Below are 27,599 nucleotides of genomic sequence, written 5' to 3'. Positions count from 1 at the left end.
TCTCCCTAACAAGACAGAACAAGTAACTCGCCAAACAGCAGTCACAGCTAGCTCACATTCGGAACTGCACATTCTGCACCCATTAGACCTTAAACAATGACAGCCCGTTTATCAGAACTCGCCTTCAAAGCAGGTAACGGGTTCCCCCCCGCCTCTTCCCTGCTTGCTTGTTTCCAACAAACCGAGCGGCGGGAAAAAACGGCAACTTTCAAAAGCGCTCAGCAAGAAGGGTCAGCAAAGACCAACGAGCCGAAAATTTCCACTTACCAGGCGGGATAGTAAAGCCCGGAGGCAACTGGATGGTGGTCTGCTGAGGCGGCCTGACGATGAGCTGGGGGGCGACTATCCTCTGCGCCGCGCCCAGCGCCGGCCGCGGCGACAGGGCCTGGGGGGCGCCGGGGGGGGCAGCGCCCGCCCTGCCGGCGGCGGCGGGGGGGGGCTTGGGCGCCGCGCTGGGGGCGGCGGCGGCGGTGGGGGCCGGGCCCGGCGGGGCGGCGGCGGCGGCGCTGCTGGGGGCCGGGCTGGCGGAGAGGCTGAGCGCGGTCACCGCGGGCAGCGGGCCGTGTGCGGGCTGGGGCTGGGGCTGGGGCTGGGCGGCGGCCCCGTCGGCTCTGCCGTGGCCGGCGGCCGGGCTCTGGGGGGTGCTGACTTGTGCGACTGCCGCCGGCCCGCCCGCCGCCGCCGCGGCGCGGCCCCCGCCGCCCTCCCCGTTGCGCGCCGCCTCGCCGGCGAGCGGCGCGGGCGCTGAGGCTGAGGCGGCGGCGGCAGCGGCGGCTCCTCCGGCTCCCTCCGCCGCTCCCGCCTGCCCGCTGGCCCCGGCCCCCCCCGCGGCGGGCGGGCTGCCGCCGGGGCCGGGGCTGGGGCTGCCCGCTGCCCGGGCTCCGCCGCCGGCCGCGGGGGCGGCCACATGGTTGTTGACAGGCGGGGCGGGGGCGGCGGCGGCGGGCGGGGGCGCGGCGGGGCTGCTGCAGCGCAGAGCCGCTCCATGTGATTGCTGCACACTACTACTGTTTACACTCACTGCCCTCCCCGCCGCCGCCGCCGCCGCCGCTGCTGCTGCTGCCGCCGCTGCCGCCGCCGCCGGGGGGGACGGGGACGGGAGCGGCCCCTGGGCGGGGGCTCGGCTCTCGGCGGCTCCGGGCGCCTCCCCTGCCCCGGGAGCGGGGGGAGGCGCGGGATGCCCCTGCTGCTGCTGGACGGGGCTGCTGCCCCCCGCTAGGCTCCCCTGCGGCGGCGGCGGCGGCGGCTGCGACGGCGTGGAGGTCCTGGGCTGCGGCCCCTCGGCCGAGCCCCGGCCGCCAGCCAGCTGCGATTCCAAGGAGCCCACCAGGTCGCTGACCGCCTTCTCGTCCACCTCCTCGGAGAAGAGCAGCATCTCTTCCAGGGGGTCCGAGGCGCCCGCCGCCATCTTGCGCTGAGCTGGGAGCCGGCCGCGCAGCGCGCAAGCGCGCCGGCCTCCGCCGCGCGCGGGGGATGCCGGGAGGGGCCGGCTTCCTCCTCGCCCGGCCCCGGCCCCGGCAGGGGCGGGGCGGACAGGGGCCAGTCACGCCCCCTGCCACGCCCCCCAGCCTCCCACTGCCTGCGGGCTGTGGCCGCGCCCCCCGCCCCCCCCCCGAGCCTGCGGCCCCGGCTGCAGCGAGCTTGGCGCTCGGGGAGCGCTGAAACCCCGCGCGCGGCCGGCTGCAGCGGCTCGGCTGGCGGGCACGAACCCCTTCAACGCGGTGACGGGGCTGCAGCTGTCAGCGATCCCACGGCACGGGCGGAGTACCCGCGCCCACCTTTGCGCTGCGGTGTCTGCTCTGCAGGTGCGGACGCTTCGGCGCCACGCTGCTGCTTGAGCTGGGCAGGAGCGCTCGCAGTAATACTATTTCCTCATGTGGGCACAGTTAAAAGAAGACTTCTAAACAACAACAACAAAGATTCTTTGCATCACCACAGCAGCTGCCCAGACATGCTTTATCCCTTCAGCATCCCCACGGGAAATTCAAGGAAATTTATTCTGTTAGTGAAAGACTTTGGCCCCTGCACAGTTCAGTGCACCCTTTTCACATCAGTGTTTGTCTCAGAAACACCCCTAAACAGCACGCCAGCGCTCCTGCCTCATAGCTTCCTGGACTAATGACAGAGTAACTTCTTGCGTGGGACCCTCATGGGTGCTGCCATGTCGTGGGCCATAAAAACAAACGATTTTGCCTGTGTGGATAACCACTGCCCACAGTTCATTGCATCTGGTCTTCGACACAAACGGTAAGAGCCATGTATCTGCGAAGCTGCCAACCGAAAGCAGCTTGAGTTCCAACAGCCTTCTTTCCCCTCCTACAATAGCCTGGACGTCTGCAAATTTGGATGCATTTGAGCTGCTGCTCTGTGGCCTGAAATGGTGATGCATTCTTAATGTTGTGATTTTTCACAAAACTGAAAAAGGTGCTCCAGTGAGTGACCCACCTTTAATTGTGTAACGCATGAATGGAAAAAAAAAAAAGGGAGGGGCTCGCAGTGCACCCGTGCACACATCACTTCTCTGATTCCAGACTCGATTTATTAAGTCATGCATTGTATGACTCGTTTGAGTCACAAGGCTAGTTGCTAATGATTTGTTTGTTAGCATCCATTTCCTCTAAATGTAGGTTAAACATTTTTATTTGGGGTCATATCTGTTGTTTATACCTTTAGAAACAGGTTTATGCTAAATCAAAATAAATCACTTATTCCTAAGAGTTCAGAAGTGCAGGCGTGACGATTTTTTTCATGTGTATCTATAGTGGTTAGTATGTAATACTGTTTGACTATAAAACAGATACAGCATCTGGTCATGAAAGAAATACTAAATGCTTTCGCAGATTCACTTTATGCTTAATAAAGAGATGGAGAGGGAAGCATATATAATCTAGTACTTATAGAAGGGGTGATGTAACTTTTTTTTTTTGTCTGAGCAGCTCAATCCGATTGCCTGTTTTTTGGGGTGCATTTTATGTGCACAGCCATCTGTACGACTCTGTTAGGATTTGAAATTAATTTGAAAAGCATTTAAACCAAGAGCAGACTCCTTGTTATGACTGTATACATCAAAAATTTGCTTAGCAAATCAGTATTGCTTTTAGGGAATAATATAGGTGAATTAAATTTAGACTTTTAACAAATATTTCTACCTGGACATTTAATCAAACCATAATAGACTTTTATTTAATGTGCTTTTACACAACTAAATAATATTTGTTTGGGTTTGTAAAATAGCAAAATAAAATTTATCTCATAACTTTCTTTGTAAAGAATCCCAAATTTGTATTAATATTTTCTCAAAGAAGAATTCATGTTTCCTTCACCTATTAGGCCCTGATTCTGGACTTTGTATACTCCTATCTATCTCCACAGTTTTGGTAAAAGAATGGAAATTTAGAACAGTTTTGATTCTGCAACTAGTCCCGACCGCGAAAAATGTTAGCATACAGTTTTTAACACACTGGGCCATTAAACTTGGTGTCTCCATAAAAACCACCCCGGAAGAAAACTTTATTGCTTTGTAACTTTAGAAGATAAAAAGTAGTCTTCCCACCAGAAGGAGAAAATGGCAAGTCATGATTTATACTACAGCTTTCAAAACTTAAAAAAAGACCTGGTTTTAATGACACTTTTAAAGCACATTTGTGGGTGGGTAATCTGTAAAACATGAATTCATATTTCTTCCCACTCACCTCCACTTAATTGAGCCATTTGTTTATATAAACACAGAGAATAAGGAAGTATAATAGAAAATTGTATTTAATTAAACATGCTATATACTGATGCACATTGGACTCCTTTCAAATCAAAAAGCCGAATGACATACGTAAGAACGTATACAAACTTGTTGCTTAAAATGGGCCCAAAGCCAGTTTCAAGAGGTGCTAGTATATTATTGGCAACATACAAATCTCTTATCAGGACGATAGTGTATCTTTTACAGGTGAGTTTTGAGAAACAGCATCAGTTTTCTTTCATCAATGACCTTTTCTATATTTTCACATCTCTTAGTAATAATAATAAAGTTTCACAAGTTTTGTCTGCAGAAACTATGCTGGGATTACCTCTGTGATTCACTTATTTGCTCTATCGTTTTATCTGTAAATATCTACTATGACCAACTGAGAAAGAACTTCTGTATAAACTGCAGTTCTTTATGCAATTCTTATGGCAAGTACTGTCATCTTTGCAATAATTCATGCACTTCAAGAGCACAAAGCTAGCTACAGCTAGCTAGAATAGCCAACAGCCACTCTAGAAACACTTTTAAATAGAGCTTTGTGTGTTTTGGTGGCAATGGAAATCATTTTTATATATGGCTTTTAGAAATTCATGGTCTGTTCTTTTAAAGTTTGTTGAAAGTATAAATAGTCATCTGTACTCACATAGACAAGACTTGATAGAGAGGTTTGGGACAATTAAACAGCAAGAAGGCCCCAATCTAGCCCTTAAAAAGTCTTTCAAGGGGATACTTTTTACTTGACTGCCAGCTTTTTTTCTTTTACTCACTCTGGGCAACTTCTTCACTCTTTCAGAAACTGTCCAAGTGTAGCACCTTAAATAAAAAGAAAAAAAACTTTGATTTGAGTTTTTCCACTTGAATTCTCGCCTGAAGTTCCCTTCCACTCTGTGTCCCAAATGCCATGTCTATCTCCAGTTCCATCACCCAGCTAATGAAACCACACTAAGCCTAAATGGGGCTCCTCAATTTTGAGAGAAGCAGATTCAACAAAATTTATGAGGAAGCTGGGTAAGGGGAAAATGGTTGTATTTCAAGGTATTCCCCCTCCCAGCATTATTCGGCTGTACCATGACCAGTATGTTTATTGCTCTTATGCCAGTATTGCAGGTCTCCTTGACATATCCCTTCTTCCTCCCCCCCAACGGCTTCCTCTCCCTCCATGAGCCAGGCTCCTGATCCTCCCTGCAACTTCCAGCAGAGCTTTTTTCCTCTTCCAAGCCCCATGCATATCTGAAGCTGATCCATCTCCTTTTGTTGGCAGGACAGAGCGCAATATAACCACAGCTGATCCCCTCGATTGTTACTGGGCTCTCCACCTCCTCCAACAGTCATCATTACTTTGCGACAGAGAGCAGCAGCCACAGATCAACAGCCTCTTAGCGGTCAGCAACACTCCTTCTCTCCGAAGCGAGGTATCTTTTGTTGTTTTTCTCAACGGTAGCTTTGCTTTGAGCTGGGTAACAAATGCTTGTGTTCAACAGCTGACTCCCACGGAGCTGGTATGGCCACGTATGTCCAGCCATTAACTGAAGAGCTTTGCTCCCCAGTCTCTTGAATAGGTCAGGGCATGCTGGAAACACACTGCAGTAAAGCTCCCCAGGCACTTAAGTTCTTTCGGCTTAACCATCAGGCGAGCCTGGGCATTATGTTTCCAGAAGAGTCTAGCACAGCTCTTACTCAGAAACAGCCAGGTTCTTCCAGAAAGATCTGGCTTGCGAAGCTCCATCTTGAACAAAGTACTTGCTAAATCTTCACCATAAAACATATTTGTGTCCTACTGCTGTAACAAAAGCTATTAAGTACCCTTTCCAGAAGTTATTTTTGCTGCATGTAACTTCCTAGGCTGCAAATATTAAAAAGAAGGGAGGCCTGAGGCACTATCATTTAACATTTAACATGTTAACATTTGGTATGCTTCAATGGGCAGTCTCCAACAGGAAGCTGCATTATCTTTATTTATGGAGGGCAAGTAAGTACAGTCTCAAAATCACAAGCTTCTTTCTGCGTTTGTTTGTATTAAAAGGGTACTTTTCAGGATTAATTCTAAACTAAAGCCGGGATTTGATCAACAGTCGCATCGCTTAGCGTTGCTCAGAGAGATGTGACCGATCTCAAAACCGTGTCAACTGAGTAAAATGGAAACCCCCTTAAAACAAGAACTGAAGAGTCACCTTCACCTAGATGCTGCTCTGGCTCGCTGTGTGACTCGCTTCTGGGTTACTTACCAAAGCACGCAAAACCGAGCCCTCAGCAAGAGGGCACCCGGGCCTCCCAAGGAAGCCCCAGATCCACCAGCCCACTCTCACACGCCCCCGCGGCTCACAGACTCGAGCCGGGCGGGCTCCCCACGGCCGGAGCCCCCCTAGGGTCCCGCCCCGAGCACCCCGGCCGGGGCGCCGCCGCCGTGGGCGGGCGGGCGGGCGGGCAGGGAGCGCAGCTCGCCTCAGCTCGGCGGGGAGCGCGGCGGCCCCACAGCCCGCGCCCCCTCACGACGCACCCCTCCCCCCCCCCCCCGAGGCCGCGACTCTCGCGAGATCGCCTCCGCTCCCGGCATCCATTTCGCGGCCGGAGCGGTGGGGGGGCGGCTCTGAGGGAAGATGAAGGCGGCGGCCATGTTGGGAGCTTCAGGGTGCTTTTGGTGTTGCTTGTGCTGAGGGAGTCTGCGCGGGGAGAGCCGTCGCTGGGGGATCGGCGGAAGGTCGGGCCCGAGCCGAGAGGAGGAGAGCGCCTACTGCGATTTCGAGCCGGGCTCCTTTAGTCGCTTGTGTCCGGCTCCAGGAGCGCTCGGCAGGGGAGGAGGGGGGTCCCTGACCGAGGAGCCAGCACCATGAGTGGGGGGACGCCCTACATCGGGAGCAAGATCAGCCTTATCTCCAAGGCCGAGATCCGCTATGAAGGGATCTTGTACACCATCGACACGGAAAACTCCACCGTGGCGCTGGCCAAGGGTAAGGACCTGGCGGATGGAGGCCTGTGGCCCTGGCGGCCCAGTTACGCCGCGGGCAGGGGAGCGCAGGGTGGCGGCGCAGCGCCGCTCTCCGCTGCGGGGGCAGCGCTAGGGCCCGCCCGGGGCCGAGCCGGAGCCCGCGGCCGCGGCAGGCTCGCCCGCGGGCCCGGGTGCGGGGTCGGGGGGGAGGCCTGTAGACTGCGAGCGCCCCGACGGCGCGACGAGGGGGCCGGGCAGAGGTTGCGGGGGAGCCGGCGCAGTGGCGGCCGGAGGCGCGTCCGCTAGCCCTCCTCCCCGAAGGGGCGGCCGCGGCCAGGCGGTGGGCACCCGCGGCGCTTCGCGGCGGAGGTGGGACGAGCAGGGGGCTGGGAGCGGCGGTGCTGCGGCGGCCCCGGCTCCCGCCGCGGGCCCGTGGCGGGCATGGGACGCCCCGAGGGCCGCGGAGGGACCGTCGCGATGAGAAGGAGCCGGGAGTGTTAGTTGGGGCAGAGAGGGGGAACGGGAGCTGCCGAAAGGAGACCTGAACAGAGTAAAAGTATGAAGAACTTAGTGGCGTAACTAGTACAGAGTAAGAACACAGGAGAAAGCCGGAGGGGGAGGCAGGAAAGAGAAGACGGTTTGTTTGTATCTTAACAAATTAGAGGCGTAGAGGGCATAAACGGTACGGGGCTGCGTACCACCGAACTCTGCTGCGTCCTGGGGTGAGAGACAGCCGAGATCTTCTAAAGGAGAGCTTGTGAGTGCGAGGTTATCAACGGAGAAGGCTGACTGTGAGCTCTTCGTTTCCGAAGTAGATATATGGCACCGTATAAATCAAAATTCAGGACAGACCCTGGCATGAGAGTGTGTATTGGCTGAAAGAATGTGCGTGTCAGAAAGTTAGGAGTATATGCTCATCGAACAAAAGAGAGACTGGGGAGTAAAAAGAGAGGATGTTTGAAACAGGATATCTGGAGGACTATACTGTTTCTTGCACATGATAATGCACTCTCAGCACAAGTAATGTTAACTGTGGCAGCGAATGTGTAGCATTCAGGTCAAAAATGAAGTCAGAATTGTTCATATGTTCTTTATAATTGAGTTTGTAAAACTCGATTGTATTTTAATTTACAGACCTTGACTCTGTAGAGTCTTACTAAATAATCTAAATGCATGTATAAAATCAGAGAGAGCTAATCCAGCTGTTAGGTAAGAAGAAAAATTGCTCTCTATGTAAATTAAATAATGAAACGGAGAGTATTCTAAACCTCTTTTCCAGTTTGTTATAGTAGGCTTAGCCTTTAAGCTAGTGAAGGATAGCATAGCGAGAATCTGTTATGTTTTACATAGTTGGTATATTTAATAGTTTATCTGTTGAGTTGTTACCAAGTAGCAGTTTATTTGCTTTCATCTCTGATTGGTCTTTGTGGAAATTCTTGGTTGTTTGCCCTGTTGCTTTAAGCCCCCCCATATATATATATATGTGTGTGTGTGTATATACACACACACATACATACACACACACATACATACACACACACATACATACACACACACATACATACACACACACATACATACACACACACATACATATACACACACATATATATAATTATTTAAGAAATAAACTGCTTTGTGCTGTGAGGTTTTTGTACTTACACTTTGAAACAGATGCTTTGCTTTTATACAGATGCTATGCTTTTGTAGAAGGTTTGGTTCCAGGCTTGCATGCATCATTTATAGGATGGTTAGTTTTCATGATATGATCTTTTATCTAAAGTTGTCTTTAGGTTAAATTGCCTTATCACAATTGATTTATCCGTTTAAAACGGACAGCTGGTATTTCTTTTTCTTATATAAAGATAAGCATTATGATAAAAATAAACATTTAGGAATTCCAATTGCGTGTTATGATTATTAAGTTTCGTACCAAAACAGTTTCAAGAATCCCATCCTTGAGGAGCTTGTAATAGTCTTACTCTAATTTGGCAGATTTAGTGCTGACCAAGCCAGTCGTGCATGACTTCTCAGGAGTGGTTAAGTCATATTATTGTATACCTTTCGAAGTACAGATACTTAAGATCAAACTGCAGTTATAAATCTAAACTGCCCTCTTCTCATAACTCTCATCCAAAATGTAAATCTAAACTATTAAACTTACTTTAATAAATCTTGCCCGAGTTAGCTCAAGAATGTATGTTTTGTAGTATAGTGTCATGATTCAGAAGAGAATAAATAAGTATTTCCAGGCTACCTGGAACCAAAATTCTTGATGTTAAAAAAAAGTCAACAAAAAACCTGATTTTATTCCTTCCGTTTTGCTCCACTGTATAGGAGGCTTTGTGTCACTGTTATCTGGGTTGAGTGCAAGGCAATTTACCGTTATCCGTTTCCTAACTGAAATGGCTGAAATTATTTGAGAGGTGAAATGCAAAAGTAGAGGTAGACTCTGTCATTGAATAACTGCAGATTATTGAATAGAAGGGCTTCAGTAGGCTAACCTGAAATTAAGCTGATCAAGATGTGCATGTGGGATGTCTTCATTTAGTTTAACTCTGTTTGTTGTTGTTGTTTTTTGTTTTTAGCAGAAATAAATTTTTTTGGTTGATAATGGGGTCCTGATTGCCCCACAGCAACTGAAGACTGCAATCTCTTCTAGTTCTCAAACCAGCATTTTATTTACAAAGCTGTAATCCTTTCACTACCAAAAATTGTGGCCTCTATCTCATGAGTTAGAGGAAGATAGCAATTGGTTAAATTTATCCTAAGCTTGAGTCTGATAATGCATCTTTTCACAAAGTGTTCAAGTCTGCCGTTATTTAAATAAGGGTGAAAACTCCCATGTATAGCACTGAGATTGAATTCCAAATATTAAGCAAGATGTATGATTATTTGGTTTTTTTAATATACATTATTGATGCATATGTTTTCTTTGAATTTCCAGCTTTTCAGAGTTAATGTTTGGGACCAAAAAAAAAAATCTTAATTTAAAAATTAAATTAACTTCTAATTGATACTTACATCTTGTTTTACCATCACTGAGTCCAACCAGTTTCAGAACAGACTGTTTCTAGACCACAGCAGAGGAGGATAAAATTTTCTTGCTGTAAAATGATTGCAGCTGTACCCAGGGGCAGTATAACCACGACTGACAGCACTTGAACTTGTACACTGTGGCACTAAAAAGTAGGTGAAGTCTTTTCTGCTAATAACTTGCAGTGTCTTTCTGTTTCGAGGCACTCATTTACGGAGATGGATTTTTAATGTACGTAAGCTTTGTAAGAACAATCATATTGGGTCAGAAAAGGCAGGCACAGATACCTTAAGAGTAGGGAGAGACTGGTTTCTAGGTGTATGTGATGTATACAAAATAAGCCTGTCGGTGCGGTGTGCAGAGACTTGACTGACTTGTGTATGTGCAATAATTCACATTAAAGGGGAACAAAGTCCTCTTTTTTGCTAGTGGAATACGCAGATCTGCTTCTGATTATCACAATATTTTTCAGTCAACAGGTGATTATTTCTGATAACTGATAGGGAAACTTGCAGTGTTTTTATTGGGTATTGTAATAGTATAATATAATAATACTGTATGCTATATAGTATTATAGTAGTAACATTGAAGTCAGTCAAAAATCTCTACAAACATTTACGTGCATACCCATATGAAATTCGTGGAGCTACTTGGGCATAAAGTCACGTATACAAATCCTGTTAGGCTCAAAAATACCAGTTTCTTTTTAGCCAGCTACTTAAGCGTGTGTAATTATGCTGACAAAAATACTTGCTTTTAACATGTGATGGTTGCCTTTTTCTTCTTTGCAAGTCACTAAGCCAATTTAGCTCATTGGAAGAAAAATGTTTAAATTAGCAAGGTAGGATTAAATGGATTTAGTGTAATTCTGGTAGCAGTTATATAGTGATGTTATTTTTCACCTGCTTATTTTCATTTCCTCTCACTCCTCAGTATTTTGCTATATGTGAACCACTGCACCTTGTTCTGGAGGAAGGATGTAGTCTGAGGAAATACCCCAAGAGATAGAGCTGGATAGAGCTCTAAGACTGCTGCTGCTCCAAATACATAATCTTTTTGATACTCTTGCAACTTAGTATTTCTGATTATGCAAAGCTATGGTAAAAGCTGTTTTTTTCTAAACTCCTATTGTATTGACCACCTTTAATATTAGACTTCTTACTTTAATGGACTCAAAGCATATTAAATCCTCCTCCAAGCAGAGGAAGAAGAAACTGTTGAGAGGCTTCCCTTTGTAAAATATTAAAAGAAATGTTCAACTCTTTGTTAAGCTAGTATCTGAGGACCTAATTGGAATAGACACTATGCCAAAACATAAGTAAGAGTAGCACTTATCTTGGAACTTAACCTAGTTAAGCCAATTTTACTTGTTTTCTGAGATCCTTGCACATGCAGTTCTGGTTCCTTGCTTTAGAAGGAAAAGCAGGGTAACAGATGGTTATCTTTGCTTTTGGGTGAGGGGGAAAGATTGAATCTCATTCCAGAGTTCAGTTCTGCAGGACAGGGGTAAACAATCTTCTTGTGTTGGGCAAAATTGTCTGGTGTTTGTGGAAATTTGCACTAAAACCAGTTCAGTAGTTTCAGGTGTGTGGGGAGCGGGAACAATCCCAAACCCTTAGTAGGAGCTCTTAGTGTTTTTTTGTTTTTTTGATTTCTTTTTTTTTCCCCCCAAAACCATGGACTTTGTTGTCAATGTCTTCATGTTGTTGTCTAGACAGCTGAATTTGTCAGTAATAAATTCTGGTTTGTGGTATTGGAAATACTTTCTTGTTAAGTTTTCATAATATTTGGTGGGGGGGGGGGGGAAAGACAAATCCTTGGTGAGTTATGATAAAATCCCTTTACTGATTACAGCCTGTTACTTGCAGTAATGTTTTTAAAAAAATGTGTCCAGTGATTGTTTATCATTAGGTGAAAGGGATGTTGTTCAGCTTCTTTTGCCGATTAGTTTAGAATGGAGAGAGGTACTTGCTGGATGTTAAAACTGTTCCTCCTCTTTGTATCCTGTGACATTGGTGTTATTACTAAAATACTTATCTATACAGAGTAGCTCTGACTCACAAGAGAAGTGCTTTCAAGGTAGACTTCTGCCATAGTTCATCAATAAGGGCGAGATGTCTTCCTCTAGCATGCTACCCTTTTTGTGGTGTTACTGTTGCTTAGTTCCTTCACTTTAGCTAGAAAGTAAAATACATCATTAACTTAACAGTTCATGCTCTGGCCGTTTTTTGTAGACCTTTGTAGACAAAATGGCTACTAGAGCAACCATTTCAGTGTGATGGGATAGAGAGACCCAATACAAGGTCAACTTTGATTGTATTTGGCAAGACAACAGGTCAAATAATGCAATGAAAGGCCAAGTTTATTTACCAGTTACGTAATAAATAGCGTTGGATGGTCAGAGACCAAAGTTAAATCCTTGGTCAAAATACTAAAATACAAGGACCTGATGAATAAGAAGCAACAGAAAGAACTGCAGTAATGCTCATGACCAGTTGACAATGGTTAGGCAAAATAACACTTAATAAGGTATTTCTGGAAACTCTTAACCTTCAAATATCTCGATTCTCTTCTTCCTCTGCAGAAGAGGAGAGAGATTTGTCTTGTTGCAAGTGTTGAAATTCATTTAACAGCATATGCCTTTTGACAGTTCTTACATGCTTTATAGTAGTGTTCAGAGTAGGCTTTCTCATGGTTAGATACAGAAATTCAGCTTAAGATGATACAAATACGAACAAAATAATTGCAATCAATGTTATTTTTCGTTGTAGTGTAGCATTGATTTCTTTATCCCTAAGTTATGCTTCTCAAAAGATTTGTAACACTTGACTGATAAGTTCTGTTTATACAGTACTAAAGAAGCAACAATGATGGAAGATGGTGCAACCTGAGAAATAACTCAGTATGGCTTTATGTAGCTATACAAGAAGCACTGCTTTTCTTGACTAATGGTTTTATGGCTGCAAATAAGTGCCTAAAGATGTCTCCAAATTGTTGATTTATATCAAAACGGGGGGAGAATTAATTTTGGTGAATTAAAGCAAAATACAGATGTTTTCTCAGCATGACTTGTAGTACCTTGCAATGCAGTTAAGGGAAGCGTCTTTAAGAAGCTAGAGCAAAGATGGTCGTGGAGGACTGTCAAAGCTGCTGCAGGTTGATGGTCAGTGGCATGTAATTGATGTCATCTTATTCTTCTCTGTTGCTTTCAGGTCATTGTTTGATTTTTACTTACAAAACTTCAACTCTTGGTGCTGTATCTCTGCTTTGTGTTTTTTTTTTTTTTTTTTTTTTAGTTGGTTGGCTTTCTGTGTCATCATTGCCTTCCCCCAGCCCCCTCAATTTATATTCACCCAAAGCTGGCAGTCTTAAGGCAAGGAAAAATCTGGAGAGAGTAGTGAAAGTAAAACAATGTCAGCCATATACATTGGTAGTGATTATATGTGATGCAAAGAGTAAAACGTGATAAGCTTCATTATATAAACTGAAAATTGTTGGAATTCAGCTAAGTACATACAAATAAATTTCATGTGTCAGTATGTTTGCTATGCAGGCATACTTAGAAGGCAGTTTTGCCCCAGTTAGTTCACTTAATTTGATAGAGATCATATGAAACTTACACCAGCATGCAAAATGCATTGTGCTTAGTGAAAATTTTCTAGACATGTTACAGACGTTATAACTATTGATTTTAAATTTTGATTCAGACCTTGAATCTACTGAGGAACGCTTTGCTTTAGGTCATCTGTAAGATCTTAGTTTCTAGTAGTGTTAGGGTAATTTATTTTCCTATTTTGTAAATGCAGAATATGAAGTATGTAAACTCATGTAGTCTTTGATTCATAGGACGGACGTACCAACCTTTGTTGCCACTTGGGATTCCTGTTGTTATAGTGTCCAGAGATTACATTAAATTCAGCAAAAAACTGCCTTGCTGCTTCCCCTTATCCCCACAAAACAATCAGAACATTCAACCTGTGAGTGATAGTGTAAGTGGTATCTCAGTAAGGAATAGGAAAGGTATATTTGCTTAAATTTGAACTAAGGTTTCTAAGGTCAAATTACTTGTTTCTATCAGAACTGTTGACAATGGCAAAGAATATGCTGCCTATTTAATGGATTTTTTGCTCAATGTATTTGTTCTCCTTTTTATTTAAAAATATCAGTCTCTGCAGTATGTTTGAAACCTTTTTGCTGAATGTGGGGCACTTTTTTCTTTTTTTTTTTTTTTTCTTCCCTTCACACTTCTGCAGTTCGTTCCTTTGGTACGGAAGATAGACCAACTGATAGACCTATACCACCTCGCGATGAAGTCTTTGAGTATATTATATTCCGTGGTAGTGACATTAAAGATCTAACTGTGTGTGAGCCACCAAAGCCTCAGTGTTCTTTGCCACAGGACCCTGCTATTGTTCAGGTAAGCTGAAACATGGTTTTAGATAAGTTTGTTGCTTAAGACATAACCTGGCAGCGTTAAGTGCTATCTAGTTGAGACTTGGTGCTAAAAATTAGAATATTTGTTGCTGTAAAGTTCACGACGCAAAGTAAAGAATTGTAGACTTCACAGAGCCATAAAATTTTCTCTCTTGAATCATGTCTTTAACTGTGAAAATCAAAACTGAAATCTAACTCTAGCACAATGAATTGGACACTAAAGTTGACAGTTTTTCAAAAATGACTTTTACCAAAAATGGTAAACCTTGATACCTTCCTTTGAAAGGTACTTGGGTTAGGAGGACAAACATGCAAGATTTCTTGGGAAGATAGGACTTCATTTAAGTCAAATTAAGTAGATGCTGAAACATCCCCGTTAGGTTTTTTGTTTGTTTTTTTTTTGGATATTACAGTTCAAACGTATTCCCTGACTAGGACTTAGTGTTTCATCTAGCTCCCTATTCTAAAAAGGACAGTTATTTGAAAAGGGGATTCTTCAACATCCCTGGTTGTTGAAGAGGAAGCAATTTGCAACTTGAAGCCTTCAAGGCTACTTAATCTGTTATTTTATAATAAATGGACTGACAGAGCTGATTATGTTTGACCTCTGAAATTTGTTGGCTTGCTGATTGTGGTTATGGGGTGTCTTATCGCTGACAGCAAAATGGAAGTGGGGCATTCAAAAGGAACTTGATCAGTTCTACGTAAGTTCATACATTTCAAATGTTTCACTATTTCATAAAGTAAAACTCTTAAAACTTTCTTACAAAATGTCCTTGCTGTCCTCTAATTCCTAAGGTGTTTTGCCAAGTTTAATGCAACTGCTTCTGTCAGAGTTACTTGAGAGCTGTGAAATGAGATTACTGCCAACCTCAATTGTAATAAACTTGCCTACCCTGGTATGTTTGTATCTTATATTGGTCAAGTGGTTTTTAAAGCATTAGGGGAAAGATGCGACATTTTTCAAGTTCACCAGCAACAGCTTACACGTGCTTGACAAAAGCAGAGTCCAGTATCCGAGGTTCTAGGGAAAAGATTGCAAGTTCTACAGTACGGTTATCACAAATTAATAATATCAGAAAGGTGAAAGTGCTTTCTAAACTATATACATACATGTGAAAAATTTTTTTCTGCCCATTGTTCTTTTGCTAGAATGAATGTTTTGAGCTCCAATGCAGAGTAATGTGGGTATTTCGGCATTTTTGTGCAGTGTTTGCTCCTGAAATATATTGGTTAAACTTTTAATATCAAAAGAAACAAGGTGAATGTTAAATTTTCTTATATGTATTAGCCACAACGTTGTTATGGTAAATTTAATTAAAAGTTTTAGTTTCTTCTATTTCTTGCCTTGCAGAACTATTTTCTGCTTTTTATGTGGGCGTTATATTGTATGTTTTTTTTTTTTTTTTCCCCTCTAGTCTTCACTAGGATCTTCAACTACATCTTCATTCCAGTCTGTGGGGTCCTATGGTCCTTTTGGCAGAATGCCTGCGTACAGTCAGTTTAGTCCAAGCCCATTAGTGGGGCAGCAGTTTGGTGCTGTTGGAGTTGGTATGTTCATTTTTATTTGGTATTCTCCTATAAATTAAGTTGCATGTATGTTTAGAAACAGTAATTGGTGCTTATTATTCCTGTTTTATCCTAAGGACAGGTCCAAAGCCTTGAATCTATAGCAGTCCCACACTAGCTCAGCAATAATGAGTTTTTCATAGCCTTTTGCCTCAAATCAAAGCATCCGGATGGCTGAGAAGTTAGCCCCCCATCTCAGAGGGCAGAACAGGAAAGGATCATGAATATTTCACCAGTGGTAGAGAGGCAGCACCTCCAAAAAGGCCCTATAGCTGTGCTGGGGACAGCTGGTATCCTAGGCTGATCAGGTGGTGTGTGCCTCAACCAAGGATTTGGATTATTCAGCAGTCCCTGCGCCAGCACAGTTCTGCAGCTATTCATGAGTTGTTAGCTTGGCATGAGGTCCATACTTGAAATGTTTGTGAGCTGATGGGTTAGTTGCTCCTTTTTAGTTACATTGTAAATCTAATAATGGGCGCTCTCAAAGACTTGCCAAGTAACCTTCCTCCCTCCCTCCAAGTTTCTTCAGCAAAAGAGAAGTTGGTTTACGTTCCCAGCATTTAAAAAAACAAGAAAATCCGCTCATATGACTCTCTAAGGAGTTCAGTTAACAAAGAAACAAAGAGGCAAGAACCTTAAGTCTTTTCCATTCAGCATTTAGAGATGAACTGGCTAGATCACTGTGGCTTAAAGTGAGAATTTTGAGGTCAGACAAGGAAATCGAGGCCTTATATGCAATGGAAACTTAGGCACTAGTGAGTGTCAAAGCAGTACAAATACGGATGTCATTTGATATGGTAACAATGGATATTACTTGGCTGGTGTTATTTACAGTGATGGCTGAAATTTAAAAAGCAGGCAAAACACTAAACCCTCTGGAGATTCTAAACTTGAGGCTTAATCTTTAGAATGTGTGTTTTCTATCTTTTATGATCATAAAAATGTTTAATACAGATGAAGATTCCTGTTAGATTAGGAAAAAACGAACTGGTCTGTAGCAAAAAGTATGTTTGTTTAGTGAAATGCAGCTGATAGCTTGCAGTAATGCAGAAGATGAAAGCCTTCATCAGCTGGAGTAAGACAAGGTAACAGAGGAGCAGAGTTTGAAAGGAGTATTTTTATTGTATTTTACCTTTTTTTTTTTTTTGAATAAGAACTTATATTCTTGTAACTGTTATGGCAACAGTGTTACTCTTGGACCTGAAAATGCCAGCCATGTGACGAGAAGACTGTAGAATTGGCTATAATTTGATATTAATGAATAGTTATATTTTTGTTTAAAAGATGTTAAGTGGGAATATATACTAATAGCTTTTTTTCTTACTCGGTAAGATAGTGTCATGACCATGCTATGTTAATGCTTGCAATATTAAAGTTGGCAGCTATTTTTTTTTTTAAAGATAAAAGGCAGCAAGGGAATCTAATCTTACCCCTTTAGTAAGAATACATACATTATATTAAATTTAAATGCATGAGGGCACAGGTGAATGGACTTTTGTGTATTCTAGAATAACTGCCTAATATGACTTCATCAATCATTTAGTACCAACTTTTAAAAAATGACTAGAAAGAAGTCTAAACCAGATTTTACAACTATATTATTTCTTTCAAAGCAGGAGGTTCTTTAACATCTTTTGGAACAGACTCTTCAGGCAGTGCTAGCTTGTCCCAAAGCACTGCAGTTGGTTCTGCATTTACAACAGATGCAAGATCGTTAAAAACGCAGATGTCTCAAGGTAAATCTTGCTAAATGATCCTCTGAGCTTTATGACCAATTGCCTTGTCTCCCCCTTCCCATTTAGGTGGTTGCCAGAAATGTTTTCAAATGTCCAGGCTGGACTAGGTTAAATTGAGGCTAATGTTATACCAAACAATTCCATTCTGTCATGAAAATGTTTGATGTTAAGAAAATTAAGGATGAGTTGAGAGGTTTTGTATTTATTCTTTAAATGAGTTTTCCTACATCTAGCTATGCTGCATAGGTAATTGTGGTTTTTAGCAACACATCCGTTACGTTTAAAACATCTAGAACAAAGAGTAGGACTGACTTCAGATGAATGTTAGCAGATAGGTGCATATGGAAGTTCTGTATCTAATTTTATTGATAGCATGACAAAAGATACTCCATGCAGACTGAATTGTGAAGTCCTTCTATCTACAATTTTTAAGCCTTTATTCCTAAGGGAGTGTGTGTGGGCGAGGGGGGTTATTAACATAGGGCTACCTAAACAGTACTGACAGCGGGCTTGAATGCCTCTAGAGATAGTGACATGACAGTTAAATTGCCTCAGTGGTAATAGGAACTTCATAGATAGCTTGCTATGTAATATTAGAAAAAGAAATAAAAAGCAAAAAAAAAAAAAATTGTGATTTGAGTGACAAAGAGGAAAGAAACTAAACGTCAAGGAACTTCACCCTTACCTTTCCTGAAAACACGTTACGGTTTCTCCTCAAAATCCGCAAGGCATTATTTCCTGGTTCTCCACTCTTCGTTGCTGCGACTGAAACAGTGTGTGCTACCATTTATTCCTAGTCACGTTAGAAGGCAAAATACTTAACTTTACTAATAGCAAACAGTGTTTTTCCTCTAAAAGTTGAAATTTGTGAACAAATTAGGATGGCTTTCAATTTTATGAATTATGAAAAATATATCTGAGTTTTGGTGCATTAACAAAAAAAAAAATGTTGAGCGCTTACTGTTTCTCTACTGAAAGAGTAGCTTGGCTTTATGCAGATGAACTTTGAAACCTGTATGATTCTTAGATTTAATATGACACATGTTCCGATGAACATATATTTGCCCAGAAAACTTCCAGCAGAGCACCAACAAGATTTGTTGTGCTAGCTTAATTTTTTTTTCTTGTTTTTAGATCCTAGGTGTAGCTTTTGGGATTTTTTTTTTTAATTAATTTTTTATGGGATAGGTGGAAAGTTACAGGTGAATATGTTGTTCTTTTCTTTTACTTCTTGGGACTTGAGTCTTACTGTTCTAATTTCCAGGCAGATTTATTCTTGTGATGTTATGAATTTGCCTAGCCAGCTCAGATGTCTCCATTTCAAATATGCTTCTGGCTCCAGTCACTCATGTTCTAAATTGGAATGTATGAACAGTACTTTATGGGGAAGTTTTCATTCACAACTTTCATCTGCATTATGCCTGGCACTAGCCATCACTGTTTGTTTTTTTGCAGAGTGATCCTACAACAGTGTGCTAGATGAAATTAAATTTCAGTATCATAACTGTATCTCTGCCTTTGGGAAAATCACTTTCCTCTTGACTTTTCAGGGAGGCAGAAAGAGTATTTGTACCTCCTATCAATCAAAAAATTTCATTCCACAGCTAAATGCTCATCATGGATGGGTTGGTAGGGATTAATCGTCCTACCCATTTTTTTCTTTTAGACTGGGGGAAGGGGAATTGCTAAATATCCTTCAATCTGGATTAGTGGATCTGAGGGTGCAGAAATATTTATTTCCTCTTTGGACACAGCTGTCTTGACTGGTAAGGCAGATAACCCTGTCAGTCTAGATTGGTTGAGACCAATAACTCAAATTTGTAGATGAGAAATAATCCTTTGGGGTTTTTGTTTGCTTGTTTTTTGTTTAGGTCGTTCAAGCCCTCAGATTGATCATTTGAGAAGGAGCCCCACCATGGAACAAGCAGTACAAACAGCTTCAGCCCACTTACCTACTCCAGCGCCTGTTGGGAGAAGGAGTCCTGTACCAACCAGACCTTTGGTGTCTGCTAGCCAAAAATCGTTAGAGAATCAGGAGCACAGACGAGGTAGCTCTGGATAACTTTAATGTGGTTTATTTTATTCTGTACAGAGCTGTTCCAGCTCTGTCTTAAGGGTGATGTGTAGGAGTCTTCCTGCTGTCTGTTACTAGTAGACTGGCCAGCAGAGACCTGGATTGTAACTCTTTTCTTTTTTCTTTTTTTTCTTTTTGCCAAACATATTCCAGTATTTTTTTTCTTTCAAGAAGTTAAATTCATGTTTTACTTTCATAGCCTTGGATTTTTTTTTGGAAATCTGAACTATATAGCTAAATACATAAGTATGGTAGAAAATACCTAATTGGATAAACAAATCATCTTTTTATTTCCAACTTTAGCTGAAGCACACAAGGTTTCAAGATCAGAAAATGAACTCAGAAATGAAAACAAACGGCAAATTGGTAAATCTTGTTTTGAGAAATAGTTATTGTTTTCAGACTTCTAGTTTCAGACTTTATTCACTAACTTTTAAAAAGTCTGCTGACATACAGTATTGTATATAATTTCAAAGCAGTAAAACTTTGTTTCTAATGTTCAGAAATCTTAGTCAAGAAAACTTGCAGTTGAGATTATGATAAAATCGAACACATGCTTAGAATGCTTTCACATAATTGTTTCTAGTGGGTAATGATTGTTTTGCTCTGGGTCAGAATAACACAAGCACAAAAAGTCAACATTAGACCAGTGGTTGTACTGGTTCCAATCACTGCAAGTGATTAGAATAAAAATACAAGAGCAAGCAGTATTAATGGATTTATAAACATAGTAGTGTGAAATAAAACTTGTTATCTTTTTACAGAAATATTTGACTGAAAAGCCAATAACATTTGAACTGTTATTTGGAAAGCTTCTGATGACTTTCTAGAAAGTCTTTCTGCTTACTAAAGGTAGTACCTGAGGCTAGTGTATTTTGCGTTTTATGCCCTTGCTGTGTTTATTGGAAGTGATTTTATGAATTACAAGCTGCTCCAACAGGACTTTTAACAGCAGAAATGCAGGAAGAGGACACATGAAGTCCCAGCCTGTTACCCGAGGAATTTGGAAAAAAAAAAGAGAATTTCTCAATTTTCAGTTCCAGGTGGACCTGCAGCACGGAGAGGCCGTGGAGGTCACCGAGGGGGCCGAGGAAGATTTGGTATTAGGAGGGATGGTCCAATGAAGTTCGAGAAGGACTTTGACTTCGAAAGTGCAAATGCGCAATTCAACAAGGAGGAAATTGATAGAGAATTTCATAATAAACTTAAATTAAAAGGTAAATTAACTTTTCCTTTAGATTTGAGCATGGGGGAAAAACAGCAAGATACGCCTTATAAATGTTAACGCTTGGAGAAAAACTTTTAAAAGGCCTGTCCTACCAAATCTTGTTAGCAGCTGGAAAAAAAAATCAATGGACAAGGAAACTGGGATCAGTTCTTCATTTAATTCGTTAAATACTTGGATCAATATTTAAGTCTGGGTTTTGAAAGAATTCTGACTAGCAAATATCACACATCGTGCTTTAACAAGTCTGTTGGTTAAAAACGCATATTACTTGAGCAGAAGTCCCAATAGTGAGTGTATTTTCTGGAGTGAGTTCTAGAAAAGATGAAGTAAGGGAAAATCCATCTTTATGTTTTCAATTATTAATAGACCAAAAGTAGTCATAAAAGTTCTAGTTTGGGATCAGAACTTTGTTGGAACATGCATGAGGGTTTCAGTCTATAAAATCTGGTATTTCTTGCTTTTCCAAAGAAAGAGAGTAGTTCAGATCCACGCTGCCAAGACTGTTTTGTCTTTTGTTTTAATTACCTCACTGTCTTGTGATCAGCCACTTGTTCGTTACTTTGCTGCTACGGTTTCTGGACAAAATTGCTACAGGATAAAAGAGAAGGTTTCCTATATGAGTAAATGATTGGCCAAAGGGTAGGAATAAATAGATTATAGTGCAGAGAAAAGCCACCAGTAGAGTCCCATAGGAGTTATTCTCTGGTGCTCACCTCTTTTCTGGATCGTTTTTTAATAATACAACATTTGCTGTTGACACTAAATTACTCAGAGTAGTAAAGAGGAAAGCTAACCATGAAGAATTATAGAAAGACCTCATGAGACAAAGTGGATGGTAAATTCATGTTTTGTTTTTCATTCATTTTGTTTTTTTTCTCTTTAAGAGTAGCTAATTGTAAACTTAATGCATGTTGTGCAGTGGATGAGGGAGAAAGCCAAAGTTTACACGACACCGAGATTTGAGCTGTGAACACTTAAAAATGAGACTTTAAGATCAGGACGGGTAGTTCTGTGGAACTGTGAGCTTGTTTGTCAGTACCAATAAAATGATTGACTATCAATCACAGCAAGAGAACTTCAGTTATTATTAGGAAAGGAATATGCCTTTAGGTCCGTGGTGTGGCATCTTGAATGTTGGCTCTGTGTCTCAAAAGGGAGACAGGAGTGATGGAAAACACAGAGGAAGGGTAACAGGGATGAGCAAAACCATGGAATTGCTTTTGCATGAGGGATGACAGTAAGGCTTTAAGCCTGGAAAAGAGAGAGCTACCATATCCATTCTACCACAACCTGTCACACCTCCAGACGCAGAAGCAAAACGTCCTAATTTGCAAGTCAGATAATCTGACACTCACGTTCAACTTTAGGAGACTGTTTTATATTGTAGAAGTTCAATATACTGTACTTTGTGCGTTTGTGTCTTGGAACAAATTAACGTTGCTATTTTGTTTAGGCTGATTGGCTGGAAGACTTTTGATTATTTTTGTTTTCCAGAAGATAAACTTGATAAACCAGAGAAGCCTGTAAATGGAGAAGACAAAGGTGACTCAGGTGTTGACACCCAAAATAGCGAAGGGAATGCAGATGAGGAAGATCCACTTGGACCCAACTGCTACTACGACAAAACCAAATCCTTCTTTGATAACATCTCCTGTGATGACAATAGGTATGGCTCATAATGGGAAGCTGCTTCAGCTGCTTAATGCATGCTTTTGTCATAAGGTACTGTCAGCACTACTCATTACAACTGACTCTAGATGGAAAATGAGCAAAGGTTAGATCCACGTGCAACAGACAAAAACTAAAAACAATTCTTTGCGAGCGTAATACATTGATAGCAAGACATTTAAAATGCTTGGAAACGTGCTTCTAGAATTAAATGCACATTGCAGAATCTCCTTTCCAGTTTGTTGTTGTTGTTACTGAATTACCACTTTAAATCAATCATGAAAGTGCTCTGGTAATGGTTTCTAAGTAGATTACATAACTCTTTGGCCAACAGCATTGTTTGAATGGGAAGACAGCATTTCAGGAAAATCAGAGCTTAACTTCTGCTGTTTCCTTTTTTTTATTACGAAAAATGATGTGAATTGCTGGCATACTTGGAGATTACAGAGGACCTTTTTTCTTTTTCTTTTTTAAACTACCAGCTGGATAAATTAACATCTGTAACTGCAAACTCCTGATTTTGTGTTTTGTGTTGGAAATTGCCAAGAACAGGAGTTTTTGTTGTTTCCATTATATAATGCTGTGTGGAGAGGATACAAGTTGCATTCTCCATTACAGGAAACTGTTATGGTGTTAGTAATATATAACTAATAAATACTGGAGCGTACCTTTTTTTTTTGTTTGAGTGAAATTAATTGTGGCAGACATCCAGAATGCTTGCAGAAGGCATAATTTGGAGATGTACAACATGATTAATATGTAATTTTCATTTTGTGGTCTTTCTGGTGATTCTAATCCAAGCAATCTTCCTTCTAAAGTGTTTTAAAACAAATAAGCAATCCTCGTTCCTTTTGCGTGACAGAGAACGGAGACCGACCTGGGCTGAAGAGAGAAGATTAAACGCAGAGACCTTTGGAATACCGCTGCGTCCTAATCGTGGCCGTGGAGGCTATCGAGGCAGAGGGGGGATTGGCTTCCGAGGTGGAAGAGGGCGAGGAGGTGGAAGAGGTGGCTTCACTGCCCCCCGAGGATTTCGTGGTGGATTCAGAGGAGGTCGTGGAGGCAGGGAGTTTGCTGACTTTGAATATAGGGTAAAATATATTTAATCTTTGTTATGAAAATGGTGATTATTCTTAAATAGATCACCATTGAAGAGTGTATCACTTGAGCCACTGCCCTTGGAAACTAGTGGTAAAACTCTTGCTTTTAGATTTGAGGTTGAACTATTGAGAATAAGAATTTCTTGAATAGTGTTTTGCAGACACTCTGGACTACTTAATTGAAGGACCATTAGTGCTAAAATTCTGGTTAACCTAGCAACATTTCACTATCAACAGCAACCAAAACTGCAAGCTACCTTTATTCAGATGCCTATAGTATTTATTGCGTAGCTCAGTTTACAGAAAAATGTAAAACATCTATAGATAAAATATAAGTGTTAGAAATGTGAGTGGGAAATATTTTTCTAAGCAGTATTTCTAAAATGTAAAGGCTGAGAGGGAGAAATTAAACTTCCTTGTAGCATGCAAAGAACCTTTGACGACTTTGTGAATGATCTGGCACAAAGGAGTACGTTGACCAATATACTTGTCAGTTCCCATATAACCCCTAAAAATAGAGTAACTGCAGTTCCTCATGTATAAAGATGACCTTTTGCAAAAAGGCAGGCAATTTATGAGTTGTGTAAGTTCCTGATAAACACTTTTTTTCTTTGTTTTTTTAAGCTATAGCTTAACATAATCCTATAAAATAGCTGTTAGGAAAGCTAAGGCAGGATTGATGGTTTCAGCCAATCAAACGGTTTAAAAAAAACACGCAGATGGGTATTAAACCTTGGAAAGAGAGAATTTCTGCCCACCCAGTATTGAAAGTGTTTTTTAAAAAATATACTATTTTATTATCCTTAAATATGAATAAGTTTAAAGTTTCTTCAAGCTTTAGGCACAAACCATCATGTAAATCTGCTAACTGAAATAACCTGATGTAAAAACTTTTTTTTATCAGATAAGCATAAAAAGAATAATTTGTTCTGAGAATAGTTATTATGGCTAAAAAGCAGATTTTTTTTTCAAATACACTAACAGTTTGGCTTTGCAACATTATCAAAACGTCCATTCTTCTATTCCTTGTTGATGATCATAACTCCTCTTGCTACCAGGCTTTCAGAGGAAGGACAAAGCTGGTTGTCACCCCCAGCCAGTAAAGTGAAACATTCAGTGCTAGCAGTACGTTAGGTTCACTTCCTTTTTCCCTCTTAGAAACAACACAAATTCTCCTTTTTATAAAAGCTAATTGCCAGTTTATGTAAATCAGCAGCGTTCTGCTGTTTGCAAAACTAAAATCTTTTCATTATTTCAGTGTAAACCATTTTTCTTAGCACTAAGCCTGAATTCTCAGCCTAAACATTAGCCTGTTAAGGAACAGAAATGATCCTGGTGCACTGTTCAGAATCAATAACAAATTGAAATCAAAAAACAAATTACCTAAATTGATGCATGTAAATACAATTCTGACCAAGACACACAAACTTTTCCTGGTAGTGTACTGTGTGAGCAGTTACTGAGTTGCACTGTGGAAGTTCTTTTTTTTTTTTTGTTCTTAGTTGAGGATGAAATTGTTTAACTGAAAAATGCTTTTTTTAATCACAGCAAATTTCTCACTGTTCCTCAGTCACCTGTTCATTTATTGGTAAGAATTAGTTCTGTAACTGTAAGATATTTTTTGGCAGCTTAGCATGCTTCAGCGAGTGTTAGCACTGACTTGAAACTAAGGAGTTGAAGAGCCAAGATTTTAATTTATATATGAAAGTGATTCACAGTCTTCCAAATAATTGGAGTATTTGTGCCAGTCCAAATGACCAGCTTCTTCAGTGTGCGCCAGACCAAGGGTACTCTGACCAGAAGCTAACCTGACCATAAGAAGTGTTCTTTTCTGGTTTTAGTAGATCAGAATCATCCATCACAATGCATCTTTTCCCAGGGCTGTTATCCACATGAATTTATTTTTGTGTTTTGCAAAATGAATTGTAACATTCTACTATTGTTCCCTCCAGAAAGACAACAAAGTTGCTGCATAGTCTGCAAGAAAGCTGAAACCGGGTGAACGTCTAGATCTTCTTGATCCAGAGAATTAGTTTCAATCTCTGCAAAGAATGAAGTTAATTTGCTGTATACTTGTCACCAGCACTGGGATTTAATATTTAATTTCAAAGGGGTGTAATGCAGTTACTTTTTGAAAAATGGCCATCTTTGAAAACAGTGAGCATTAAATATATTTGAGACAGAAGGATAAGTAATTTCTTATGTATAGTTAATTATAAAGCAGTACTTCGATGGAGTTTAAGTATTTTTTCATCACTGAAAGGATTTTTCTTATTACTAAACTGTATTTGATAATTGCTTCAAGTTGTAAGGACAATTGTATGCAGAAGGCCGTCGATACTGTGAGTGTTTTGATCCACTGAAGGTTGTTTTTTGGAAATCCTGTAATATCCCTTTTGAGATAGTTGTACTTTATCAACTAGGGTGCTGGACAGTAGAAAACTTGCTTTGTCAGTCAAATATGTACACACAGTAAATACTGTTTCTTAGGCAAAGGAAACTTTTTATATAGTTGTAAAATTCCATTATATCCCATTGCCAAAGAAACATTACAAACTTTGTATAGCTGTATAAAAAGCAACTAATTTTTTAAAGAATAAACATTTTTAAGTCGGCAAACATACTGTGTTATTGCAAAAGTTGATATGCTGAAAAACACTGAATTAGTTGGGTTTTTTCTTTTTTTTCTTTTTTTTTTTTTTTCTTTAGCAGCTTTTCAGGCTTAAATGTTTGATTTTATATTTGGACTGTAATGAAGATTTGAAAATGTTCTTCCATTATACAAAACTGGATACATTCTTCACTTCTCTTGCAAGAACTTGATTTTGTAGTTTCTGGCATATCACAGGATTTGACCAAATTAAGGGAGATATTTTTTGAATAAGGACAAAAGAAAAATTTTCATATGTCAAAATTTGTGATTAATTTTACTTAGTGATAAATATTAACTTTTTTAATAAAATGGACCAGGCACATGAGTTGAGATGATTCTCCTGGAATGCCTGGGACAAAAGTATGTCTCCATTTGTCAATTCTTGAAATGTTAACTTTGTTGTAAAACCTGTAGACATAAGCAATTTAAGAAGAATTCTTAGTGTTTGAAGTTGTTTGCATTTTGATAGACCATAGCTTGGAGACATTGAAACTCTGGTTCTAAGACCGTGAATCCACAAGTGACATGGTATGGACTTTTTTGCCAATTCTGAATGACTAGTTATGACTTTTTGATATGCTAAGTTGCAACTGAAATAGAAATCTGGTCATTTGTGTCTGTATATGTATATGGAGGCCACAGGAATAAAGGGATCCAAAGATTAAAACATTTTGATCTAATTTGCTGATTTTTTTTTTGTTAACTTTATCTTCAAAATGTTCAGTGGTGATAAAGATGTGGAAAACTGCACTGTTGGAAAATTGAAATATTTAAAGTGGTTGATAGAATCTTAATTTTATAACTTTTTGTATAGCACTACAAGGAAGTATTTTGTAATTGGTTTCCTTATTAAGGTCAAGTATTTGGCAACTGTAGAAGTTAGACAACATTGTTTAGTAATGTTTTTTGCATGTTAACAACAATGCCTTTTGGGATCCACAAATCATGATTCTGAACAACTTTAGAGGTTTTGAACATAAAGGCAAGTGCTGTACTGTTGCAATAACTATGTATACTGTATGAGGTGTCCCAGGCTTATTTAAACACAATGAATTGTAAATACCAGTGCTACATGCTGTGAAGGTATGAATTTAAGTCTTTCCCCCAGTACTTTGGGTTACTAATCGGGGTGCTCTGTACCCGGGAATTAGCAGCGTGGCATACCTTCAGTGTACCTTGCTCTGTGGAAGTGAGGGTTTTTTATTTTAAAGCAGAATAAACTGTTCAATAAAATCAGTCTTTTGGAAGTTATTTCTTGTTATGGTAATATTTTGGTAAGGGGAACTCTGGTAGGAACAGCAGAAGCTGTTTTTCTGCTAGAGCTGTACAGGAGAAGTAATTCAAATAAAGAAAGGCCTTTATTCAGAGACTGATTTGTCTGAGTGCAGTTTTCCAGTCGCTTCAGCGGGTTATTTCCTCTGTGGACTGAGGT

The 27,599-nt window shown here is 41.1% G+C and overlaps 2 protein-coding genes and 1 long non-coding RNA gene across 10 annotated transcripts in view; 1 reads left to right on the top strand and 2 right to left on the bottom strand.

Moving 5' to 3' along the window:
• LOC104146431 (transcription initiation factor TFIID subunit 4-like) overlaps window positions 1–1,448 on the bottom strand; it is a 152,285-nt gene extending 150,837 nt beyond the window's left edge. The window contains exon 1 of the mRNA XM_068956133.1: window positions 268–1,448. Within this exon, the coding sequence (XP_068812234.1) occupies window positions 268–1,408 (1,141 nt within the window). The 5' untranslated portion in view covers window positions 1,409–1,448. The remainder of the gene's footprint in view (window positions 1–267) is intronic.
• Window positions 1,449–6,282: 4,834 nt separating this feature from the next.
• Window positions 6,283–27,403, top strand: LSM14A (LSM14A mRNA processing body assembly factor). 8 transcript variants are annotated; one of them, XM_068956124.1, is made up of 10 exons: window positions 6,283–6,690; window positions 13,959–14,122; window positions 15,558–15,690; window positions 17,322–17,444; window positions 19,316–19,492; window positions 19,822–19,884; window positions 20,556–20,735; window positions 22,241–22,412; window positions 23,277–23,505; window positions 25,467–27,403. In XM_068956124.1, exons 1-10 carry the CDS (start codon window positions 6,570–6,572, stop codon window positions 25,488–25,490), a joined length of 1,386 nt encoding a protein of 461 aa, XP_068812225.1. In that variant the 5' UTR covers window positions 6,283–6,569; the 3' UTR covers window positions 25,491–27,403. The 8 variants fall into 8 exon arrangements, with proteins under 8 accessions (XP_068812225.1, XP_068812226.1, XP_068812229.1 ...); XM_068956125.1 differs by having other exon boundaries at window positions 6,298–6,690; window positions 17,325–17,444; XM_068956126.1 differs by having other exon boundaries at window positions 6,310–6,690; window positions 22,244–22,412.
• LOC104146388 (uncharacterized) lies at window positions 12,972–18,264 on the bottom strand. Its single transcript, XR_694678.2, has 2 exons — window positions 18,130–18,264; window positions 12,972–13,090 (listed from the first exon to the last, which is right to left on the bottom strand). It is a non-coding gene; the product is annotated as an uncharacterized lncRNA (long non-coding RNA).
• Window positions 27,404–27,599: the final 196 nt, after the last annotated feature.

This window comes from Struthio camelus, chromosome 10 (assembly GCF_040807025.1).
Source record: "Struthio camelus isolate bStrCam1 chromosome 10, bStrCam1.hap1, whole genome shotgun sequence".
NCBI classification, from domain to species: Eukaryota; Metazoa; Chordata; class Aves; order Struthioniformes; family Struthionidae; genus Struthio; species Struthio camelus.
This window is presented reverse-complemented; position numbering and strand designations above follow the sequence as displayed.